This window comes from Ovis aries, chromosome 24, assembly GCF_016772045.2.
Source record: "Ovis aries strain OAR_USU_Benz2616 breed Rambouillet chromosome 24, ARS-UI_Ramb_v3.0, whole genome shotgun sequence".
Lineage (NCBI taxonomy): Eukaryota > Metazoa > Chordata > Mammalia > Artiodactyla > Bovidae > Ovis > Ovis aries.
Genome location: NC_056077.1, coordinates 38725280 through 38748358, shown reverse-complemented (window position 1 = coordinate 38748358; position 23079 = coordinate 38725280). Strand labels below are relative to the sequence as shown.

The 23079-nt window shown below is 56.3% G+C and overlaps 1 protein-coding gene across 1 annotated transcript; it reads left to right on the top strand.

The window, feature by feature from the left end:
* The first annotated feature begins 4 nt into the window (after nucleotides 1-4).
* Nucleotides 5-22002, top strand: DAGLB (diacylglycerol lipase beta). The gene is made up of 15 exons (XM_015103820.3): nucleotides 5-205; nucleotides 2089-2240; nucleotides 7525-7696; nucleotides 8830-9088; nucleotides 9740-9862; nucleotides 11534-11661; nucleotides 12824-12950; nucleotides 14022-14105; nucleotides 14553-14630; nucleotides 17663-17743; nucleotides 17829-17956; nucleotides 20398-20466; nucleotides 20551-20623; nucleotides 21030-21271; nucleotides 21384-22002. The coding sequence occupies exons 1-15, from the start codon at nucleotides 111-113 to the stop codon at nucleotides 21580-21582; spliced, it is 2010 nt and encodes a 669-aa protein (XP_014959306.2). The 5' UTR covers nucleotides 5-110; the 3' UTR covers nucleotides 21583-22002.
* Nucleotides 22003-23079: the final 1077 nt, after the last annotated feature.

Here is a 23079-nt window from a genome sequence, read left to right as displayed (position 1 = left end):
CCCCGTGTGCGCCTGCGCGGAGTCGCGGGCAGGCGGCAGAGTCGCAAGGGCTCCGGGCTCCGGGCTCCGGACGGCTGCAGGCGCCGCGGGCCGCTGGGCTTCCGTCCGCCATGCCGGGGATGGTGCTGTTCGGCCGGCGTTGGGCCATCGCCAGCGACGACTTGGTCTTCCCGGGGGTCTTCGAGCTGTTGGTGCGAGTGCTGTGGTGAGGACGCGGGCTCGGCGCGCGGCAGGGAGCGGGCCCGGGCCGGCCGCGGGCGGGGAGGGTGTCGTCTGCCCCGCGCTCGCATCCCTGGCCTCCTCCGCCGCCCGGGGACGTGGGTGCCGCTGCTGTCCCGGTTTACAGGCGGGCGGGCCGTGCCCAGGGTCACGGGGCGGGCCCGCCGCCAGGACGCCGGCGCTGTGGGGCTCGGGCGCCCTGCCTGGAGCCGCCGGGGCGCGCTGGCCGCCGAGGCGGTGGCCGTGGGATCTCCTCCCCCGGAGCCGGGCGCTGCCGCCTGCAGCTCTCCAGCGCTCTGCACGGAAACGCACAGCATCCCGTGTTTGCCGGACGCGAGGTTGGCAACAGTACCCTTCGTGCGCGGTTCCTGAGCCGGGCGCGGCTGAATCCCAGGACCGCGGGGGACTGGCACTTAACTCTCCAGTCTGTGGAATCGGGCGCCTGAAGTCTGTCCCCAAAGGGTCTGAGCAAAGAGTAATGCAGGAGACACGGGTTCAATCCCTGGTCGTGAAAGATCGCACATGTCCGGAGCAACTGAGCCCAGGCACCACAACTCTTGAGCCCAGAAGCTGCGTCTCCTAAAGTCTGTACGCCCTGGAGCCCAGTGCTCCGCCTTCAAGAAGCCGTCGCAGTGACAAGCCCGCTCTAGCTGTAACTAGAGAAAGCCCACGCAGCCAGGAAGACCCAGCGCAGCCTATATATATATATATATCTGATACATTTTTTAAAAAAGTATTTAGATTCTTTAGGGGAAAGAAACAACGTGAACTATTATGAGCTGCTGCTTAGTCCGTTTGTAGTTTTCAGAGCCCATCTTATCGAGATCATTTCGTTTTTTTTTCTAGACAGGGAGTCATAATGTTACAAAACTGAGGAAAGCACACAGTTATCTAGTCCAGTTCCCCTTCTGGCCTTGAACCCCCTTAAAACTAGGTTCTTGCCCAATGATGCCCTCTTCCTGATTCTGAAATAACTCCTGTGGTGAGTCACCGTGGTCTTGGCTTGATTGCTGCCATCTTTCATTGCTCTGCACGGAATTGCGAAGTACACCCAGGAGCCCACAGTCCTGGTCCTTTCAAGTTGATCGTGGTCACCACCGAGACTTTCCTAGCTTGTTTCCCAACCTCTTGTTTTTGGATTACACACAGCCCCTTAGGATGTGTTTTTGTCAATTACATGTTAATACACAGAAGTAAAACTTGTGCTGATAACTGAACAAGCATATACTTTGTTGTTTTAGCTCAGAGTCACAATGGGGGCTTTTTCCCAGGAGTTTGCATTGAAATTGCTTGCTTATGGCTTTAACTGTGTTACAGGGACTTCCCTGGTGAGCCAGCTGTTAAGCCTGCAAGCTTCCCTTGTAGGCTCAGAGGTTCAGTCCCTGGTTGGGGAGCAAAGATCCTGCATGCCAGAATTTTTGGCAAAGCCAAATAAATGAAGTAACAAATGTACTACAGCAGGCATAGAATAAAAACAATGCCGTCAGCAAAGTATGAAATTCATTAAAAAAAGGAAAAAGAGCTGTACTCTTTAGTTGATTTAGTAAATCTTTTACTGGTGGTGGTTTAGTCTCTCAGTTGTGTCCGACTTCTGCGACCACATGGACTGTAGCCCGCCAGGCTCCTCTGTCTATGGGATTCTCCCGACAAGAATACTGGAGTGGGTTGCCATTTCCTTCTCCAGGGGATCTTTCGCACCCAGAAATTGAACCCCGGTCTCCTGCGTTGCAGGCATATTCCTGACCAGCTAAGATTCCAGAGTGAACCTGGCCCTGTTTGGGAAAATACTAACTCCTTTTACTTTCTTCCATCATGTTTTGCAAAGTGGCTCCCTGGGTTCCATTTCTGAGCCTGCCCGTGTCTCGACAGGTGGGTTGGCATCCTGATGCTGTACCTCATGCACAGAGGGAAGCTGGACTGCCCGGGGGGTGTCCTGCTCAGCAGCTACATGATCGTGCTCCTTGTCCTCCTGGCGGTTATCATAGGCACCGTGTCGGCCATCGTGTGTGTCAGCATGAAAGGTAAGGATGAGGCTTTTCTATTGGACACTTTTTCTTTCTTTTTTTTTTTAAAGCAGAGCTTTCCCTGGTGGCTCAGCTGGTAAAGAATCCGCCTGCAATGCGGGAGGACCTGGGTTCCATCCCTGGGTTGGGAAGATCCCCTGGAGAAGGGAAAGGCTACCCACTCCAGTATTCGAGCCTGGAGAATTCCAGGGACAGTACAGTCCATGGGGTCGCAAAGAGTTGGACATGACTGAGCGACTTTCACTTTCTTTTTTCAAATATTTGTTTAATTTGGCTGTGCTGGGTCTCAGTTGTGGCACTCTAAGAGCCTTAGTTGTCCCATGTGGGATCTAGTTCCCTGACCAGGGATGGAACCCGGAGCCCCCTGCAGTGGGAGCGCGGAGTCTTAGCCACTGGGCCACCAGGAAGTCCCCTTCACCCCTTTTCATGGCCGAATGACCCTGCACTGAATGGATATACCACGGTTTACCCAGCCGCTCACCAGCTGGTGGGCGTTTGGGTCGTCTCCACGTTTTGGCTGTTACAAACAGTGCTGCTTTGAACAGTCGCATCTTGTCCTGACATACCCACTATGTTTTATTTCTCTTGGATGTGTACCTAGGGGGGGCACTGCTGGATCATATGGTAACTGTTTGACTTTCCGAGGCACTGGCAGCCTGTTTTCCAAGCAGCTGCACCGTTTTCTTTCCCGCCAGCACTTCCCGAGGGCTCGTTTCTCTGCATCTTCCTCAACACTTATTATCTGACCGTTTGAGGACAGCCGTCCTAGTGGATGTGAAGTGGTACCTCGCTGTGGTCTGGAGTCCCTTTTCCTTGATGACTAATGATGTTGAGCCTCTTTTCATATGCTTGGTAGCCGTTTGCATATCATTTTTGGAGAAACGTCTGTTCAGATCCTTTGCCCGATTTTAAATCGGGTTCTTTGTCCTTTTATTAATGAGCTGTAAGTGTTACATCTCTGCTCTTTCCTGTGTGCGACAGTGTATTTTTGGCGGCTTTGCAGGGTCTTTGCCGCTTTGCGGGCTTTTCTCGTGTCACCAAAGTTGCGGTGCGTGGGCTTCTCGTCGCGGGGGCTTCTCTCGCTGCAGAGCATGGGCTCGCGGGCTTCAGTAGCTGCAGCGCGTGGCTCAGTCGTTGCGTTTCCTGGGCCCCAGAGCACAGGCGCAGCGGTCATGGGGCGTGGGTTCGTTGCACTGTGGCTTGCGGGGGCTTCCCAGACCGGGGATGGAACCTGTGTCTCCTGCACTGGCCTGTAGATTCTTTACCCCTGGGCCACTAGGGAAGTCCCCAAAGTTACATCTCTTCTTAATAACTTCTGTTACCGTTTTCTGCAGACAGTCACTTAACTGAGAATGCCTGAAAACGTTCCAAAGCCTCCCTGTCTCTTACTGTGGTTTGCAGGATGAGCTGAGCACTCTGCTGGCTGCTAAAGAAATGCATCAGTAAATAAGAGCTCATCAGTCAGAGGCAGGGCTGCCTGGCAGGCTGCCATCCAGCGTGCTTTAGGGTGTGTTCACTGCCTGAGTGTAGGAGAAACGCCAACAAGCGTGGATGATGGTGATAGAACTGGGAGGGAGAAAGTAGCCAATACACCCAGTGACGGAATCTAGGTCTCAACGTTTTCGAACCATAGACTGAAACTTAAAAGATGGTGGGAGATACAGAGAGAAATGGTAGCGGTGGAGTGTTTCAGGAGAACAAGACCGTAGGGTCCAGATGAGCTGGAAGCACGGCGCGTGGTGTGTCCTGCAGTAACGTGTAGACTGGAGCGCTCTGTGTATTTTCACTTAGCTCTGAGAACATGGGCGCCTGGGGTCTGGATTGAAGGCGGCCCCAGTCGGACCCCTGGTGCGGATTGGCACCAGTGCCGAGGCTGAAGGAGAGGAGGGAGCTGGGACGTGTGCGACGTGGCTTCCGTGCTTGGAGGTTCTGAGTGCGGTCGGATCTTCTGAAAGATGGAGCGTGCGGGCTGTGTCCTTGCAGAACAGGCTGTGCCATCTGGCTGTCCTGTCTGCTCGCGGCAGTCTGCTCAGCGCGCCAGGGCGGTGCCTGTAACGGTGGGTGAGTGAAGGTGAAGGTTTCCCAGTCGTGTCCGGCTCTCTGCGACCCCATGGACCACAGTCCATGCACTTCTCCAGGCCACAAGACTGGAGTGGGTGGCCTTTCCCTCCTCCAGGGGATCTTCCCAACCCAGGGATCGAACCCAGGTTTCCCGCATTGCAGGCAGATTCTTTACCAGCTGAGCCACAGGGAAGCCCCGCAGTGGGTTAAGGATACGCTTTTCTTTTCTTTTTTTTTTTTTACCCCCTTAAACGTTTTCCTTCAGAGATGTTTGGTGGTGTCAGGGCACGTTCACACCGCATGAGGGATGGATGACCTCGTGCCCTGGCCGACCTGGGCCCAGCTCACCCGTTAGGGCTCGGCAAGCTTCTGCTGGGTGCGGGATGTTACGGGTGGATCGCTTTTCCCACTGGCAGCCTCCTCCAAACAGAACCAGTTTTACTCAGGACCGCCCCCAACTGACTCCTCACATAGTGTCAGACGCCCACCCTCTGCCCCACACTGGAATGATCCTCGGGGTCGGTGGTTGGTTCAGGACTGGACGTGCGACCTGGATCGGGCCCGTGAAATTCGGGGAGTTCCCTGGGAAGTGCCAGGACATCCTCCTCTGCTCGCCTGGGAAAGATCCAGAAGCAGCGTGTTGTTGTCCTTGGGGAGACGCAGGAATGAGCTGCCACCTCCCCTCGGGGCTAGGAGGGCGCCCGTGCCAGCCCTGCCCTGCGTTTCCAGTCCTCTGAGTCAGGACAGGTCCTGCTGGTTTTTAAACCAGCCTGAGTTCGAGTTTCTGATGCTTGTAGATAAAGATACCACAGCTGAACCAAAGATGAGATTTTATAAAAACATGTTAGTTTAATTGCCAATAAATAACATTGTATGCTTTATTAACAGTGTTATATAAATTTCAGTGACCAATACCGTAAAGTTAAGGGGGAAAAAAAAAAAAAGGCAAATGGGGATGATTCAAGTCAGATAAGAAGTGGAGTAACCATCCCGCCAACAGACATGACAACTGAAGGCTTTCAGTTAGATGAGCCATCTGGATGAAGTCAGAATTTCTCTTAGCAACGTGGGGGTGTAATTTCAGCTCATTACCTTAGTAGAAACTATAAGGTTTCTACTTTTGATTTGAAAAGCTCCCTGATGAAACCCTCTAGTTTCAACCATGTGGGCGGTTTAATTAGGGAAGATCCACCCTCATGAGCTTCCCAGGTGGCTCAGTGATAAGGAAGCTGCCAGTGCAGGAGCTGCGGGTTCAATCCCTGGGTCGGGAAGGTCCCCTGGAGAAGGAAATGACAACCCACTCACTCCAGTGTTCTTCCTGGAGAATCCCACGGACAGGGGAGCCTGGTGGCTACAGTCCATGGGGTCACAAAAAAGTTGGACATGGCGTAGAGACTAAACAACCTCCACCCTCATGAATACCATGTTTTGACAGAAGGCCCTCAAGGTCAAGGTCTGCCCTTGGCCACATCTGGCTTGAGCTTGAGGAAGTCTTCCTCTCGCCCTCTGGGACCCAGGCCTGCCCTCTGCGGCTTGCGTGTCCGTGGCCCTGCCTCGGGAGGGGCAGTGGGGTTACCTCCTGAGACCGCATCGAGGCCATCGCGTTCGGGGATGCAGTCACACCATCCATTCTGGGCACTGGCTTCGTGATGCCCACTACAGCCCACTACAGGTCCAGCTGGCAGCTGACTGCCCCGAGGGGAGAATAAAGGCTGACATAAAAGCAGGATGTTTTCCTAGGCAAGCATGCACAGAAGAGGCTTTTTCCGCGTCTCCTGTTTTTTCTGGACACCTTGCGGGAACTCGTGTCTCCTGCCTCCTCGCCTCCGTCTCTGCACTTAGGCGGTGCCAGGGGCTGGGGTCCTGGGTCCGGGGGCGCAGCATCCGAGCAGCCCCTTCCTCGGGATCCTCGGCCTCTGGGGCGGGCTGTGAGCAGATCCTCCTTCCTATTGTCTCTCTGGTGGTTGGCTGTTGTTATAGGATAATTCTCTCCAGAGACAGGGCAGATTTCTGCAGACCTTCATTCCTTGCCCCTCAGGGAGAGAGGCAGCCATGTCAATTATCTTAGGACTTTCTGACTTTGTGGCCTCAGTGAGGCCTGATGGTGTCCAGTGTTCTAAAACGTGACCCTCAGTGATTCATTCTAGTGGAAGGTAGCTTTGGGAATTTAAAAGCTGTTTTCTTATCAAATTATTTTTCAGATCTTAGGGTTGTTTTTTTTTCCAGTTACTGCTTTTGTTTGAATCGTGTGGTGGTTTTGATGTTGAAATTGGTGAAGTTGTGAAATTCACAACTTCTGAAGGGGGAAAGCTGATGTTTTACATTAAGAGTTAATGATACTTGGGTTTATCTTACAAACGCAGTTTTAAATGTTGTGTCTCGGTGGTGGGCATCCACAAGTGGTCTCCAGGTCACACTTGTTTGCTTCCCAAGAGTGATGCTCACGGGGCGCTCGCTGGCAAGGCAGAGAGCCTGGGTCGTGCAGACCTGGCTTTAGAAAGTGCTTGCTGAGCTCTGTGAGCCTCTGCTTCCTCATCCGTGAAGTGGGGTGGTGACTCCGTTGCAGTCGTCCAGAGGGTGGAGGTGTTTCAGGTGGGCGGTGTGGCAGGCGGTCCTGGACTTGCCCAGCTGTGAGACCTGGGTGGCCGCCTAGCCCTGCTCGCCTGTGACAGCTCTGTTTCACGTCGCTTGTCCTGGCATAACTGTTAATAGAGCCTCATTTTGCTCTCAGAAGTATCCGATGTGGAACATGACCTTATGGCCAGTGTAGTTAGAAAACCCAGAAGTGTATTTTTTTTTCAATATTTATTTATTTTTGGCTGTGTTGAGTCTTGGTTGCTGAAAGCACAATCTTTTCTTGCGGTATGTGAGCTTACTTGCTCCTGGGCATGTGGGATCTTAGTTCTCTGACCAGGGATCAAACCCATGTCCCCGATATTGAAAGGCAGATTCTTAACCACTGGACACCAGGGAAGTCCTCCCAGAAGTGTTTTTAAGCCCCAGTGAGTCTAAGAAATAATTCTGAGGCTTTTGTCACGCCTCCCATCCCTCACTTTGCCTCTCGCTCTCAGAGGCGAGCAGTGGTTCCCGGTTACGGGTAGAAACGCCGCTGGTGGGGAGCAGCCTGCACACCTGTGCTGCGGCCGCTGTGTTTCTGCCGAAAGGAGCCGCCCCGTCCCCTGGAGGCCAGCCTGGAGCGTGGACGTGCTCTGTATTCCAGGGACCATCTGTAACCCGGGACCGCGGAAATCCATGTCCAAGCTGCTCTACGTGCGCCTGGCGCTCTTCCTGCCAGAGATGGTCTGGGCGTCCCTGGGGGCCGCCTGGATCGCGGATGGCATTCAGTGTAACCGGACTGTGGGCAATGGCATCATCGCGACCGTTGTGGTCAGGTGAGGTCCCGTCTCCTCCTGCGGGCTCTTGTCCGAGGTGCGCTCGAGGTGGGTTCCCTGCAGGTGCCCTGGTGGCGTGCAGGCTTCCGGAAGTAGTTAGACACGCGGCGGGGAACGGTTCATGGCCCAGCACACACTTCCGGCTGTAGTTCCCTTCCTTGCCAGCTTCCGCTTTTCTGCATGCCCTCCGGCCCCTCACAAGAGGGAAGAAGCCTGAGACCAGAGCAGGGCACCAGCGACAAGCGGGCCGAGAAGACGCACAGTCTCTTCGGCAGCGAAACTGCTGCAGAGCACAATCCCCTGGAGTGAGGCTTTTGCCTTTTCCAGCTGAAAATCGTACAGACGACCCAGACCTGCCCCGCAGGCTGTGAATCAGGGTAGGGGCTCCCGGCACAGTCCAGAGCCTTGCACCTGAGGCCGCGGGCGGCCCTTCCCGGGTCACCTTCCTGGAGCACACACGCTCCTGACCCCACGGCGCCCTGTGCATCGCCCTGTGCAGCCTGGAAGTATTGAAACGTACAGATGAAAGGGGTTCCAGAGTGGCGCTAGTGGTAAAGAATCTGCCTGCCAATGTAGGAGACTCAAGAGACACAGGTTCGATCCCTGGATTGGGAAGATCCCCTGGAGGAGGAAATGGCAACCCACTCCAGTACTCTTGCCTGGAGAATCCCATGGCCGGAGGAGCCCAGGGGGCCGCAATCCGTGGAGTCCCCAAGAGTTGGACACGACTGCAGTGACTGAGTGCAGTGCGTGGATGAAAGCCATTCGAGCGTGGCCCGAGTGCAAGAAGCTTGCTCTGGTTTTGCCGAGCAGAGCCCTGGGGCCCCGGGGAATAACCCCGGTCACGGGCAGGGGCTTCTGAACCTGGCCGCGGCTTTGTCAACCATGCAGCCCGCTTTTCCTTTTGTGGCTCAGGGGGCTCCGTCTTCGCCAGGCCTCGGTTGGCTGTGGGCTCATAAGGAACTTTCTCGAGGAACCGAGTTGCCCACCCCAGGCAGCTCCCCATCTTTCTTGGTAGTTGGAGCCCCAGCTGTCCCGAGGCAGGAGGTGCTCCCCCGGGAGGGTGCCCCAGCCCCACGAGGCTGAGGGGCTGCAGGACCTGGGTTTCAGCCCGCCCCCCCACCGCCCTGCAGCTGGCTCATCATCGCCTCCACCATGCTCACCATCCTCATCGTCTTCGACCCGCTGGGGGGCAAGGCGGCCCCAGGCGCCCCCCTGGGCCCCCAGCCCCTAGACAGCCGCGAGTCCAACCAGCTGCTGAGTGGCCTCAAGACGGCGGCGACCAGCGTGTGGGAGACGCGAGTCAGGCTGCTGTGCTGCTGTGTCGGCCGGGACGACCACACTCGCGTCGCCTTTTCGAGTACGGCAGAACTTTTCTCAACCTACTTTTCAGTAAGCCACTGGGGTCTGCTCCGTCTCCTCCTCCTGTTGCGTGAACGCTTCTTTGGGGCAGATGAGTTCTCCGCATCCCAAGCCCATCTCCCTGTCGACAGAACGTAGCTCCCGAGGGCAAGTCCTCTGGGGGTGGGGGGCTCCCTGTCCCCACCCCGGGAGGAGAGGGTCAGATCAGGCCCCGCAGACTGACTCTGGGGCTTTCCGAGTCTGGGGGTCTTTTTAGACTGGCCCTGCCTGGCGAGTGTGAGCCCAAGCTCGTCAGCCTCTGCCGTGGGCCCTTCTCAACAAGACCTCAGCATCTCGAGCAGCAAGGGTGTAAACGGGACTAGCATCATTTGTTACTACAAACAGGGCACGTTTGCCCGCTTGATGGGCATGTGTCGTAGATTAAAAATAGCTGAGTCACTTAAGTGACATCTGAGAATCGGAATCAGTGATATGATTATGTCCTCGAGTGGGCTTAGTCTGAGGGCAGGAGAGGAAGAAACACCAGGTTCATGTGCAGGCGTCCTGAGAGGGAAGGATTTCCAAAAACACCCGTTCACCTGTGACTGTGTGTGTGCGCGTGTGAGCTGTCCACCCGGGCCCTCGGGGACTTGTGGCCATTGCCACCGGGTGGGCACTGAGCCGCAGTGGTTTCCCGTCCAGGACACGGACCTGGTGCCCAGCGACATCGCAGCCGGCCTCGCCCTCCTCCATCAGCAGCAGGACCACGCACGGAGCCCCCCGGAGCCCACCGAGGTAGTCACCCACTCCCCCGGGCCCTTCCAGGTAAGCCCACGTTTCTGTTGGGTTGTGCCCTTTTGACATTCATACCTATTTGTAAATTAAAAAAAAAAAAACAACCAGTTTCGGGAACCGTTGATTGGCGTCTTGATGTGTGGATCTGCCGGTTGTGGTTTGGCGCCTGTCAGGCGAGGCCCCTCCGCATCCCCTGGCCTTGAGGTGGCGGGGAGCCGGCTCCTGGCCAGTCCACAGCCCGTCGTGTTTCCTTCCCCCCAAGCATTCTCTTTTAGGAAATTGGCTGTTGTCTGCACATCAAAACTTCCTTCTCGGATGGGACCAGGTTCTCCCAGAGCGCATGCACTCTCTTCTGAGCCTGGGGAGCAGTTCAGCTCTGGTGGTTGCTTTCCCGCCACAGATTTCTGTGCTTTTGAAAGAGAAAATTGCCCGAGGCTCATTTGTCTGTCTGAGCCGCTCGTTCGAGCCCCTGGCTCCCAGCAGCCCCTGTTGCTGCACGTAGTGTCCACGTGTGCATCCAGCAGGATGTGGAGTTGCAGAGTCACTAGGGATGCTTGCTGCTAACTTGTGCATCCTTCTCAGTGAGGGGTCTGGACTTGCTGGCGGTCCAGCAGGTAACACTCCGTCCTCCCAGCGCAGGTGCCGTGGGTTCAGTCCTCGTCGGGGAACTAGAATCCCACATACCACATCAAAGTGAGTGAAGTCGCTCAGTCGTGTCCCACTCTTTGCGACCCATGGACTGTAGCCCACCAAGCTACTCCGTCCATGGGATTCTCCAGGCAAGAGTACTGGAGTGGGTTGCCATTTCCTTCTCCAGGGGATCTTCCCGCCCCAGGGATTGAACCCAGGTCTCCCACATTGCAGGCAGACGCTTTAACCTCTGCACCACCAGGGAGGCCCACATAGCACAGCCAAAAAATGAGGGGGTTCCGTCTGTCTGTATTCAGGGATCAGTTTTTCCAATAGAAGTCCTCCAAGGTGTCTATTCCCTGAAGAAAGAAAGGGAAGAATCGGGAATTTGAGTTCAGGTTTAAGCTCGTAGCATGTTCTGCCAGAGATCAATCATCGAGGCCCTCCTGTGTAGCACAGGGGGCTCTCCTCAAAGTCCTGTAACACCCAACATGGGGAAGGAATCTGAAAAAGAGTAGTGTGTGCATGCGTGTAACGGAGTCACTCTGCTATACACCTGAGACTGACGCAGCAGTGTAACCCAGCCACGCTCCACGCGAAACGGGAGTCCAGGGCAGACAGGGCGCTGGCCCTCTCCATACAGGCTCCACGTGAAACGAGAGTCCAGGGCGGACAGGGCGCCGGCCCTCTCCATAACAGGCTCCACCGTGAAACGGGAGTCCAGGATGGACAGGGCGCCGGCCCTCTCCATACAGGCTCCACCGTGAAACGAGAGTCCAGGGCGGACAGGGCGCCGGCCCTCTCCGTACAGGTTCCACCGTGAAACGAGAGTCCAGGGCGGACAGGGCGCCGGCCCTCTCCGTACAGGTTCCACCGTGAAACGAGAGTCCAGGGCGGACAGGGCGCCGGCCCTCTCCGTACAGGCTCCACCGTGAAATGAGAGTCCAGGGCGGACAGGGCGCCAGCCCTCTCCGTAACAGGCTCCACCGTGAAACCAGAGTCCAGGGCGGACAGGGCGCCGGCCCTCTCCGTACGGGCTCCCCTAACAGGAGGCTGTTGCTCTGCCCGCAGGAGGCCGATCTGGACGCAGAGTTGGAGAACTGCCACCACTACATGCAGTTTGCAGCCGCCGCCTACGGGTGGCCCCTCTACGTCTACAGGAACCCCTTCACGGGGCTCTGCCGGGTCGGCGGCGACTGGTAGGTCGTGCGAGGTCTCCACCTCCCTGCCGAGGTCTCTTGCTGCAGTGTCCACCCTTTATTTTCTAAAGATAGTCACATTCCCCTTTGCTAAAAGCTTCTTCCTATTGTGAAATATCTCAGAAACTGCACACGCAGTCCTGACACGCCCGCGTCCTGCATCTGGAGCCCCGGTTGCAGCTCGCTCTTGCCCCGTGTGCTGTGTCGCTGCCTCTCCATAAACATATGCACCCCCCTCCCCTCCAAAGAAAACCATCAGAGGCTGGGTTCTGGACATCATGCCCCCCGCCCCCCCACCAGTTACCTCAGCTTGTGTTTCTTAAGAACGAGGTCTCTCTTTGACGTAAATTCCAGGACAAGTGTGAAATCCAGGAAGTTCACCATCAGCTGCTGCAGTCTTTCTAACTGTCCCAGTGGTCCCCTCTGTAGCACGTTTTCTCTCGATCCAGGAGCGTGTGCTGCACTGGGCTGTCACGTCTCCTTAGCCTCCTCCAGTTTAGAGCAACTCCTCAGTCGTTTTTTCGTAACTTTCGTGATACCGACATTTTGAAAAGGACAGTCCCGTGTGTCGTAAGATGGCGTTCACTCTGCCTCTGTCTCGTGGTTTCTTCACGAACGGTTCAGGTTACATGTTTTCGGCAGGAATGCTCCGTGCAGAGCGTGTGTCCTTCTCAGTACCTCGTATCAGGCGATGATGCTGGCTTGTCCATTTCTGATGAGGTTAGGGTCTCTTTCCATCCTTGTTGGTTTATTTTTTGAACACGGGAAGTATTACCGTGGTTCCAGACTCTAGTAAGAAGCGTACACAATAAATATCGTTTAAAGGCCGTTAAAGGGACTTCCCTGGTGGTCCAGAGGTTGAGAATCTGCCTTTCGATGTGTGGGATGCGAGTTCAATCCCTGGTGAGGGAACTAGGATCCCACGTGCTGTGGGGCAGCCAGGCCCCAGTGCCACAGCCAGAGTTGGTGCGTCCCAGCGAAAGGTCCCTCATGACAGCTAAGGCCCAGTGCAGCCAAATAAATGAGTAAATGTCTTCAGAAGGCTGTTAAAGGTTAGCCAGACGGAGTGTGAATACTGTGCGCAGAGTCCTCGCGTTTGCTAGGGACGGGCCGGCGGGCTGGGTCTCCCAGGCGCGGCCGTGACGCCTCTGCCCCATTCCAGCTGCAGACGCAGCACCACCGACTACGACTTGGTCGGAGGTGATCAGCTCAACTGCCACTTCAGCTCCATCCTGCGGACGACGGGGCTGCAGCACCGAGACTTCATCCACATCAGCTTCCACGACAAGGTAGAGCGGCCCGCGCCGTCCTCTGGGTCCTCTGAGGTTCTGGTGCAGGTTCCACACGAGTCCCCTGGGAAAATGTCGGAGACACGGACACAGACACGCGCTCACCCCCGAATCTCACGTGCTGCTTCGGCAGGTTCACGGGCACCCGTGGCACCCACCCAGGGTTAGCGTGATGGGGCAGACAGCTTCTACTGAAGAACCGTGAGCTGCACTTGGCGGGAGCCCCACACGGGTGCCGGGGCTTAGTCACTCACGTCTCTGGGTCTGGCTCTGTGCTGTTCATGCCAGGCAGCGGGCCTCCCACCCACCAGGCAGGTTAGCGAGCCCACAGGGGCCGGTCTGTCTGGTGCCAGGGGCTGTCCTGTGCTGCTTCATGGCTCCCTGCCTGTTCTGCAGCGGCGCCGAGAGCCCAGACCCTCGGGGAGCACAGCGGCTCATGTCTGCTGTTTAGGAGACTCTCCCGGGGAGCGTTCACATCTCTGGAGCCCAGGCCACAGCCATGCTGTGGGAGCCCGGCTCAGGAGGAGCCCTCGCAATGGCAGCACACAGACAGTTTGGGGGACCCCTGTGTACTGCGCTTGAGCCCGTGGGCTCCCACACGCCTGCACCGTAGACTCACCTGGGGCGTGGGAACATCTCACACCATGCTGCTGAGGTCAGAGTGCCCGGGGGCATGTTCTCACGTCACCGGTGAGTCTGCTGCCCAGCTCGGTGCGGCGCCCGGAGCCCCGGTGGTGACCACCGCTCCCTGACCAACGCTGCTCAGTGATCGCTGATGAAAGGGCCGATGGGCTTAAAGACGGCGATTTTCCACAGAAGGCTCTGTCTGCTCTGGGGGCTCTTTCAAGACGCCTCCACACTGCCCCACGTAGAGTCCCTCTCGGGGGAATCCGGGGAGGTGAGGTCACCAGGCTCCGACGCACAGCTGCTCCCCGGGCACAGGCCCCATCCCCTGGTGTCCCTAGCGCCAACCGCCTGCAGGCGTCTGCCTGTCCCCGCGCCAGCGGGAGGAGCGGGCACTCGGGCGGACCAGGGGCCGGCTGTGCTGACGCCCGTCCTCTCCGCCCCCAGGTGTATGAGCTCCCCTTCTTGGTGGCCCTGGACCACAGGAAGGAGTCGGTGGTGGTGGCCGTCAGAGGAACCATGTCTCTGCAGGTATGGAGCCCGCCCACCCGCCGGGGAGAGGGGCGCGGGCGGGGCCCAGAGCCGGGAGATGGGAAGCCTCCGAGACAGCACCCGCCCCAGGGAGGCGCGCCCAGGCTGTGAGGCGGGCCCTTGGGAAAGCAGGTGAAGCCTTTTCCTTCTCACCGAGAAATGTGGAAAGTTAACACCGGCAGGCTGGAGCCGCCGCTCCCAGGGGAGTGCCCGCTGGACTCCCCAGGCCCCTGATCAGGTGACCCTCCCCTTGAATTTTCTGCGCCCAAAGCCGGAAAGAACCCTAAGTGAAGTCATGCAGTGAAAGTCACCCCGCGCTCTGGGTGTCCGCTGGCCCACCCCGTGTCGCCCCCGGGCTCGACCGCCCGCGGGTCCCTCAGGCGCGTCCTGCCACCTGGCACGCCCCGCCTCCCCCGGCCGACGGCCTCTCCTCACACGCTGTTTCAGGACATCCTCACGGACCTGTCTGCGGAGAGTGAGCCCCTCGACCTTGAGTGTGAGGTGCAGGACTGCTGGGCACACAAGGTAGGGCCGGGGGCGCGTGGCCTGGAGCCTCCCGTCGGGGGCACTCAAGGGGTGGGGCAGTTTCCCCTCCAAGTCTCTCCCCTGAGCGCTTCCCTGCAGCCGAGGCTGCCGGTGCCCAATGCAGTGCGGCGCGACCTCCCCGAAGCCCCAGGGGGTTCCTTTTGGTTTTTAAGACAAAGCAGCAGGTTCACAGCGACTGAGTGACTTGCCAGCAGCCACACACTTACTGGAAACGTCAGAGTGGGCATCTGAGTGCCTCTTCCCCTGTAACTGAGGCAGTCCTTGCTCGGGGTGAAGAAAGCGTCAGGGCAGCGCAGTGCAGGCAGGCCCCCCACACCCCTCCCGAGAGGAAGACCCCCCAACCCTCCTGAGAGGAAGACCCCCCAACCCTCCCGAGAGGCAGACTCCCCCTAACCCTCCCGAGAGGAAGACCCCCCAACCCTCCTGAGAGGAAGACCCCCAACCCTCGGGCAGACTCCCCCTAACCCTCCCGAGAGGAAGACCCCCCAACCCTCCTGAGAGGCAGACTCCCCCTAACCCTCCCGAGAGGAAGACCCCCCAACCCTCCTGAGAGGAAGACCCCCCCAACCCTCCCGAGAGGCAGACTCCCCCTAACCCTCCCGAGAGGAAGACCCCCCAACCCTCCTGAGAGGAAGCCCCCCCAACCCTCCTGAGAGGAAGCCCCCCCCACCCCACAGCCCCTCCCGAGGGGCAGCCCGCCGCCCGCCGGCCTCAGCACTTCCTGCGGCTCCTCCCACAGAAGCGATGTCACCATACCCACTTCTTGTTTCACTGTGACTGTGCGCTCTGGGGGGGGTGGGGCATGGGAGCTGCCAGCCCCTGGACCCACCATTTTACTGTCTGCAAATCTGGTTGCTTTACGTTCCTCACGTACGTGGAATTATATTTGTCCTTCGTGACCGTCTTACTTCACTGAGCATAGGGTCCTCGAGCTTCACCCACGCGGTAGCGTGTCTCAATTCCCTTTGGCTGTCGTGCGGGACACGGCTGTGAACACGGCCGTGCAGCTAGCGGCCTGAGTCCCTGCTCTCCGTTCTGGGGGGTCTGTCCAGAGGCCGGGTGGCTGGGCCTCCTGCTGTTTCTCCATGGAAGGTTTCGAGGAACCCCCAAGCTGTCGTCCAGCACAGCTGCACCATGTCACATCCCCGCCAGCAAACTAACGTGGGTTCCTATCTCCCCACGTCCTTGCCGAGACTTTTTTGATGGAGCCGCCCTCGTGGGGCGAGGTGGTGTCACTGCGCTTTCGATGCTTTTCCCTGATGACTGACGAGGCTGCAGATGGAGGGACTGCATGGCCCCGAGTGGTTCCCTAAAGGGCACCCCTGAGGAATCGGTGGAGGGCGCTGGGCTCGCGCTGTTCTTCGACGCTGGTGTGTGATTTTTAACCAAAACGAATTGCTCCTGTAGTAACCATTTTTTAAATAGAACGCTTAGTTTTTATAAAAGTATGTTACTGCCAGGGTGCGGCTGCTGGTAGTTGAGCCCCAGTGCCCTGTCTGGACAGCCTTTTGCCTCCCAGCGTTTTCTGTTGTTCTTACTGTTGTTTTGAGGTTTCTGGGGGGGGTTTGTGTGTGCTGGGACACTCCAGAGAAGACCCAGGGTGGCGGAGGCTTTTGATTCTGCCGCCAGTTAGGAGCTGGCGGTCCTGGAAATGCGAATTCTCTCCCTTTAACCCTTAGTTGTCTTTTTGCCCCTGAAGTTCACAGGAAAGTCCAGTTTGATTATTACTAAATGTGCATGAAGGAAAATAAGAAATTTAATATTTATTATAGAGACCCATCAACTAGCCAACTGCCCTCAGAGCCCGGCAGGCTTGGTGTCTTACCCCTGTTCTTCCAAGTGTTTGAGCCACAGACCCAGGCTTTGTGCTGTGACACTGAGGCCTCACCGGCTCTCAGCAGAGGCCGCCTCCACCTTTTCACCCAGCGATAGCGCCTGCCCTCTAGCCAGGAGCACAGCTGCTCAGGGGCTGAGGGTGAGACCTGAGGTTCCCTGCTCTTGGCCTGGGCACCGGGTTCTGGCTCTGACGCTGTCCAGGCTGTGTGGCTGAACACCCTCTTGGCGTGTCACCCATAACACCTGTGCCAGGGAGACCCACCGCCAGCCAAGTTGTGGTCCAGACGCCATGTGACTCTGGCTGCCCTGGACAGACAGCTGGTGGGTGCCTAGCTGGCGGAAGTCGACCTCACCACGTGGCAGGCAGGGGAGGAAAGGGAGGCAGGCACGGTCCGGTGGCCCAGACCGCCTGGCTTCTCATAGGTGATGCCAGGGTCCGCGCTGTGCTCACAGGGCTACAGAGTCATGGACTCGGGAATTTGCAGTAGGTTTAGGCCCCAGCAGAAGAGTCCCATCTCCTGTGGTATTTCCCCCGCTTCACCCTGTCGGAGATCAGCCTGCTGGGCCTGGAGCCCTGTGCTCTCAGCTAGGAAGCATCCCGAAAACGTTTTTGGTTTACAAGGTTGTCCTTCCTCGATTGGAACTACTTAATTTTCAAGAAGTCTGTTTTGTGGACAGCTCTATTTGTTAGGAAGTTGTACTTTATTTTTGGAAATGAAAGACTGACCTCCCTAGAACTCCCTTCCAGTGGTTTCAGCGCAGCTTTTGCTGGAATAGTGGCTGCTTCGTCACTGTCTGTGACTTCAGAATTTTTTTTGCCATCATCTTAAAAGATCAGTCATTTATAATCTAAACCTGACCAACCCTGGGAACTTGGTGACAGTAAACTGTGGGACGTCCATACAGCAAAATGCTGTGCGGCTCCAGGAAAAGCCATAGAGACATCCACTGACACAGAAGGGTGTTCCTGAGGTCACCTCTTGGTTGATGGAAATACCTCTTGAGCCCCTGCTTCGCTCCAGGCTCCGCACCAGCTGCCAGGAACACAGCAGTGGGTGGTCGATGAGGCCGCTGGTCCCAGGGTGGCCCGTCCTGTCTGGGGGGAGTGTCACAGAGTGGGGCCCGTGTAGTCCTGCCACGCCCAACAGCCAACAGCTCCGTGTCTGCACTTTCAGGGCATCTCTCAGGCCGCCAGATACGTCTACCGCCGACTGGTCAACGACGGGATTCTGAGTCAAGCGTTCAGCATCGCCCCTGTGAGGTTTCGGTTCTTCCTTCCTTTCTTTGGCCTTCTCTGCTGTCTGCTCTCTCGGCCGTTACCCACTCTGCTCTCGCCCCCAGGAGTACCGGCTGGTCGTCGTGGGGCACAGCCTGGGTGCGGGTGCCGCGGCACTGCTGGCTCTCATGCTCAAGAGCTCGCACCCACAGGTCAGGTGCTACGCCTTCTCCCCGCCCAGGGGGCTGCTCAGGTACTCCTTTTCCTTGATAAAGGGTCAAACTGATACTTTGTCTGCAATTTAGTTACAATTTCTCATCCTCAGGAGGAGTTTGTGTCAAAGCATTGTTGGTTGAAAAAAGATGGGCCAGCCTTTCATGGGCCTCTTGGACCACAGCTTTAATCACCTAGATGGTGCAGTGTGAGACCCATTTTCAAAACTGAGTTGTAACTGGCATACATGATTAGTTATGGGTGTGCAACACGATCAGATGTTTATGTATTGTGAACTGACCACAGTAAGTCTGGTTAACATCTGTCCTCGTAGTTACAGAATCTTTTCTTCTCTGTAAGGAGAACTTAAGATTTACTTTCTTAGCAGCTTTCAAATATGCAGGATGGTATTGTTAACTGTAGTAGCTGGGCTGCGCCTTCCCTCCCAGGGACTCGGTTAACTTTATAGCCAGCAGTACCTTCTGTCGCCCATCTCGCCCACCTCTCAGCTCCCGCCCTCTGCTGTGCCTCTCAGCCTCTGACAAGCAGCCATCTCCTGTGTGTGCCTGAGCTTGGTTCGTGTTTCCAGTTTTCACACATAAGTGAGATCATAGTGTTTGTCTTTGTCTCTCTGACTTATTTCACGGAGCATACTGTCCTCAAGGTCCAAACATGTCCGCAAATGGCAAGATTTTGTTCTTGTTTTAGGTTAAGACAAAGTGCCACATGTTTATGATAAGCATTACTGGTTTTAAATACACACGAAAGTTGCTTACAGTGACACGCCTGTTGATTTTGAACAAAAGCAGCGATTCTTTTGCTTTCGTTGATTTTTAATGGGAGAATAATTGCTTTACAGCGCTGTGCTGGTTTCTGCCGTACATCAGTGAAGGGTTTCACTGTTTTTTTTTCGCTGAATAGTATTCCATTTTGTACACGCGCACGCGCGCACACACACAGCTTATCTGTTTTATGCAGTCATCCATTAGGGGGTAATTTGGTTGTTCCCATGTCTCAGCTACTATAAACAATGCTACAGTGAATGCAGGTATCTTTCAAGTGTCCTTGTTTTCTTTGGATAAATACCTTGAGGTAGAATTGCTGGGTCAGTTTTTTGAGAAACCTCCAAATTGCTTTCCGTAGTGGCTGCACCAACTTATATGCCCGCCAACGTCATGCAGTCATGCCCTTTCCTCCACATCCTGGGCAGTGCTCATTATTTCCTGGGTTTTTTTTAAATGTATTTATTTATTTGGCTGCACTGGGTGTTAGCTGTGGCATGTGGGATCTAGTTTGCTGACCAGGGATTGAACCTGGGCCCCTCACATTGGGAGCGTAGAGTCTTAGCCCCTGGACCACCAGGGAAGTCCTTTCCCATGCTTTAAAAAACAGCTTTAGCACCTGTATACGTGTCTCTATATAATCTAGTTTGAATTTGCATGATTTTGAAATTTAGAGGAATGGAATTATACTTTTTTGTTACTTCCCCTTTTATTTCACATATTTGATGCCTGTAAAATGTTGTGTAAATGCTCGTTACGTTTCATCACGCATCACAAACCATCCGTCTGTCCTGCTGGCGACGGACACTGGGCCGTGCTGGGCCCTGGAGTGTGTGCCAGCTCTGTAGCGGCTGCTCTGTTCACACCCTCACCAGTGTGCACCGCTCTCCACATCCTCACCAACACTTCAGTGTCAGATGTAAGCCTTTTTCCCAGCCTGAGGGGTGCGCAGTGGCGTTCCATTGTTTAGTTGACCCTTCCATGACGAAGCTGCGTCTTTCCGTATACTTATCGTCTCCACTCTCGTGAAGTTCCTTTCGTCCAGTTCTCGACGTACCTTATTTTTGCACTGTGTATGGATCCAGTGCATCGGCTGCTCATCGGCTGTGAGCGTGTGTTATAAATGCAGTCTTGCACACTGGCGTCTGTTTACTTTGTCTTCAGCTTATGTTCTTAACACTGAGCTGTCATTCCCTTGTGATTTTGGGGTCTTTCTCATTTAAGAAATCTGTGCTAAGCATGTAGAGCTCGCCTCCTGTCCTATCTTTTAAAAGCCTGCTAGTCTGGCCTTTCACCTTTATTTACGTCTGTGATCTGCTCAATTCGGTGGTTTTGTGTATAGTGTGATTCAGTTTCATTTCCTCCCCTCGCAGCAAGCGCAGCATCTCAGCACGGTCTCACCAAGAACCCGTCCTTCCCTGTTGCTGACGCGCAGCGCCATTCCTGCCCGTAGGAGGGTCCGCGTCCACCCTTCCCCGGCTTCCTGACTGTTGACACCACGCTGGGTTAAAGACCTTATTTATCTGCCCAGTGCTGACACCTAGGACTCTCAGCAAGTTGCTGTAACTGTAGTCTCGTTTTTCTCCTCCTTTAGAGGATGGAGAACAGAGTTGAGTTCTGGGGACACTGACCGCTCCCTGGCTTGGCAGTTAACTCACTTTCTCTTGGAAGCCTCCCTGAAGCACCTTTTTTATTTCAGCAAATCCCTTTATGAATACTCCAAGACCTTCATCGTGTCCCTTGTCCTGGGCAAGGACGTGATTCCCAGGTGAGCGTGCTGGCCGCCCCAGCTGGGCTTGGGCTGGCAGGGAAGGCCGAGTGCCAAGCCTCAGTCTGGCCTTCTGCTCAACAGGTTGAGTGTAACCAACTTGGAAGATCTGAAGAGGAGGATCCTGCGAGTCATCGCCCACTGCAACAAGCCCAAGGTAACTCAGGGGCCCTGGGGCCTCCCCACCCGGCTGTCCGGGGCCTCCCCACCCGGCTGTCCGGGGCCTCCAGAGGACGTTGCTAATTCAGAGCCTTGCAGCCCAGGGCTCTTGATGCTGCTAGAAACTCCTCCACTCCCCTCACAGACCACAGACACGCCCGGAAGGCAGATGGCTAAGCAAGCACAGATTAAATTTTCGACAGAACCATCCCTGTTAGGCTGAGTCATTTGCTCTTTGTCATCTTTAGTCCTGTCCTGACAGCATTCTGACGCCTTCAGTCCCACAGCTCAGAAAATAAGGCTGCCAGAGTTTAAGAGGCGCTGGTCCTGCTGTGCTCTGGGCTGTCCTCCCGCGTCCCAGGGGGTCTCTGGAGTCACACGGGCCGCCCCCCATCTCTCCGCAGTACAAGATCCTGCTGCGCGGGTGCTGGTACGAGCTGTTCGGAGGGAGCCCCGAGGACCTTCCCACCGACCTGGACGGGGGCGACCTGACGCAGCCCCTCCTCGGGGAGCATAGCCTGCTGGTGCATGGGTCCCCGGCCTACAGCTTCTCCAGCGAGTCCCCGCTCGAGTCACCCACCAAGTACCCGCCGCTCTACCCTCCTGGCAGGATCATCCACCTGGAGGAAGAAGGCGCCTCAGGGAGGTGAGTGTGGGCACCCCCACCCCTGCGGTCGTCAACCGCCAGCGGCAAGAGGCGGCCCGTGGGGTGGCTGGCGTGTGAGGCGGCGCTCATGGGGTCACCTCTCCGCCTCCAGCTGCTCCTGCTCCCCTGCTGCCCGATACACCGTGAGGTGGGCCCACGAGTCAGAATTCAGCAGAATACTCATCGGCCCCAAGATGCTCACAGACCACATGCCGGATGTCCTGATGAGAGTCCTGGACCACGTGGTGTCCGACAGGACCGCCTGCGTTTCCTGCCCGGCCCAGGGAGGCTCCAGTGTGGACCAGGCATGATCAGGGCGACTGAGAGCTGCTTGGACCGTGGACTCCGCTGGGGTTCCTACGAGGCCAGTAGGTGGATTCCTATCGATCAGAGGTCGAGGGTCTCCTCCGTGACTAATTTGAGAAGTACTTTTGCTCACAGTACTTTTGCTCACAGTATTTGCAGACTCAGGAGCTAGGACAGCACTGAGGTAATGGGCAGGTGTGCAGAGAGCTGCAGGACACCCTTGCCCATAGGCCTGCCGATTCTGGGAATCAGGTTTAAGACCCTAATGGATCAGTAAGCGCCTGCCCCTTGGGCCACCTTTTCAGAGACTGGGTCCTGCCTTACGACTGGGTAGATCAGCCTATGGGTAGTTTTACCAGTCATGTTTTGAACGTGTTTTTCTGTCCACTATCAACACCACAAATAAAGCCTCCAGTTTTCTTGGAGCTCTACATGGCATGGGCATCTGACTGTACCCCACCCCTGACGCAAACTCCATGAAGTGGCAGTAAGCGGACTTCTTTAGAAAGCACACACCCACAAGGACAGGGGACAGAACAAGGAGATGGCCGGAGGTAAAGGGACTTCTGGGTGAAGTGGGAAAGACGGAACCAACCTGTCTAAAAAGATGCCCTGGCCACCTCTGCCTGGGGAGGAGCGGACGGTGGGGGCCAGCCAGAGGGACAGCAGGAGAAGCTGGCTGGCCCGCTATGCGGTCGGGGGCCCTGGGTCAGCGCTCCTCAGCGCCTCCCACTCGGCTCCCAGAACCTGCAGACCTCCAGGGATGCCCCCACCCTCAGGCCAGGCAGCTGTCAGAGGCATACCACTCTGGCTTTTGAAAACATGTGAAAACTCACGTGGAAAACTTAGACTAAAATGCCACGTAACTTTCATTTCTAAGTGTAATCTCTGCACACTCCCAGTGGCACGAAGGAAAGCGATCCTGGGCCTGAGCCACCTGCGTGCTCGGTGTCAGATCCGCTGACAACTTTCACTGTCCAAGCTCGAGCTGGGGACTGCCCAGCAGCCTGGGGGACAAAGGACGAGGGAAACCAACCTGGGCGAAGCTTCAACCCCTCCTGGCTACAGCCTGGGAACAGGAAAAATGCTCCAACCACAAAACTGATCCACAAGCTGGAAAGTGAAAAACACCTCCTGGACAGGAAGAGCACGAAAGATGGAACACCTGAACGAGGGGAGATGGGCTTCCAGACAGAGGAGCCCCCCGAGCACAGGGTCAGGAGATAGAGGCCCACCCAGGACGCAAAGACACAGGCAGACCCCGTGAGACACGGAGACACACACAGTACCTCGCCCTCCAGAGCGAAGGCCAGAGGTGACCAGGGGGAAGGGGGCGTGCTTTAAAAGAGTCAGAAGATGGGCTTCCCTAGTGATCCAGCAGCTAAGCTAAGACCCCGTGTTCCCGGTGCAGGGCCCAGGCTCAATCCCTGGTGAGGGAACTAGTTCACACAGGCCGCAACTAAGAGTTCCACACTGCAAGGAGGATGTCCTGCAGTCTACAA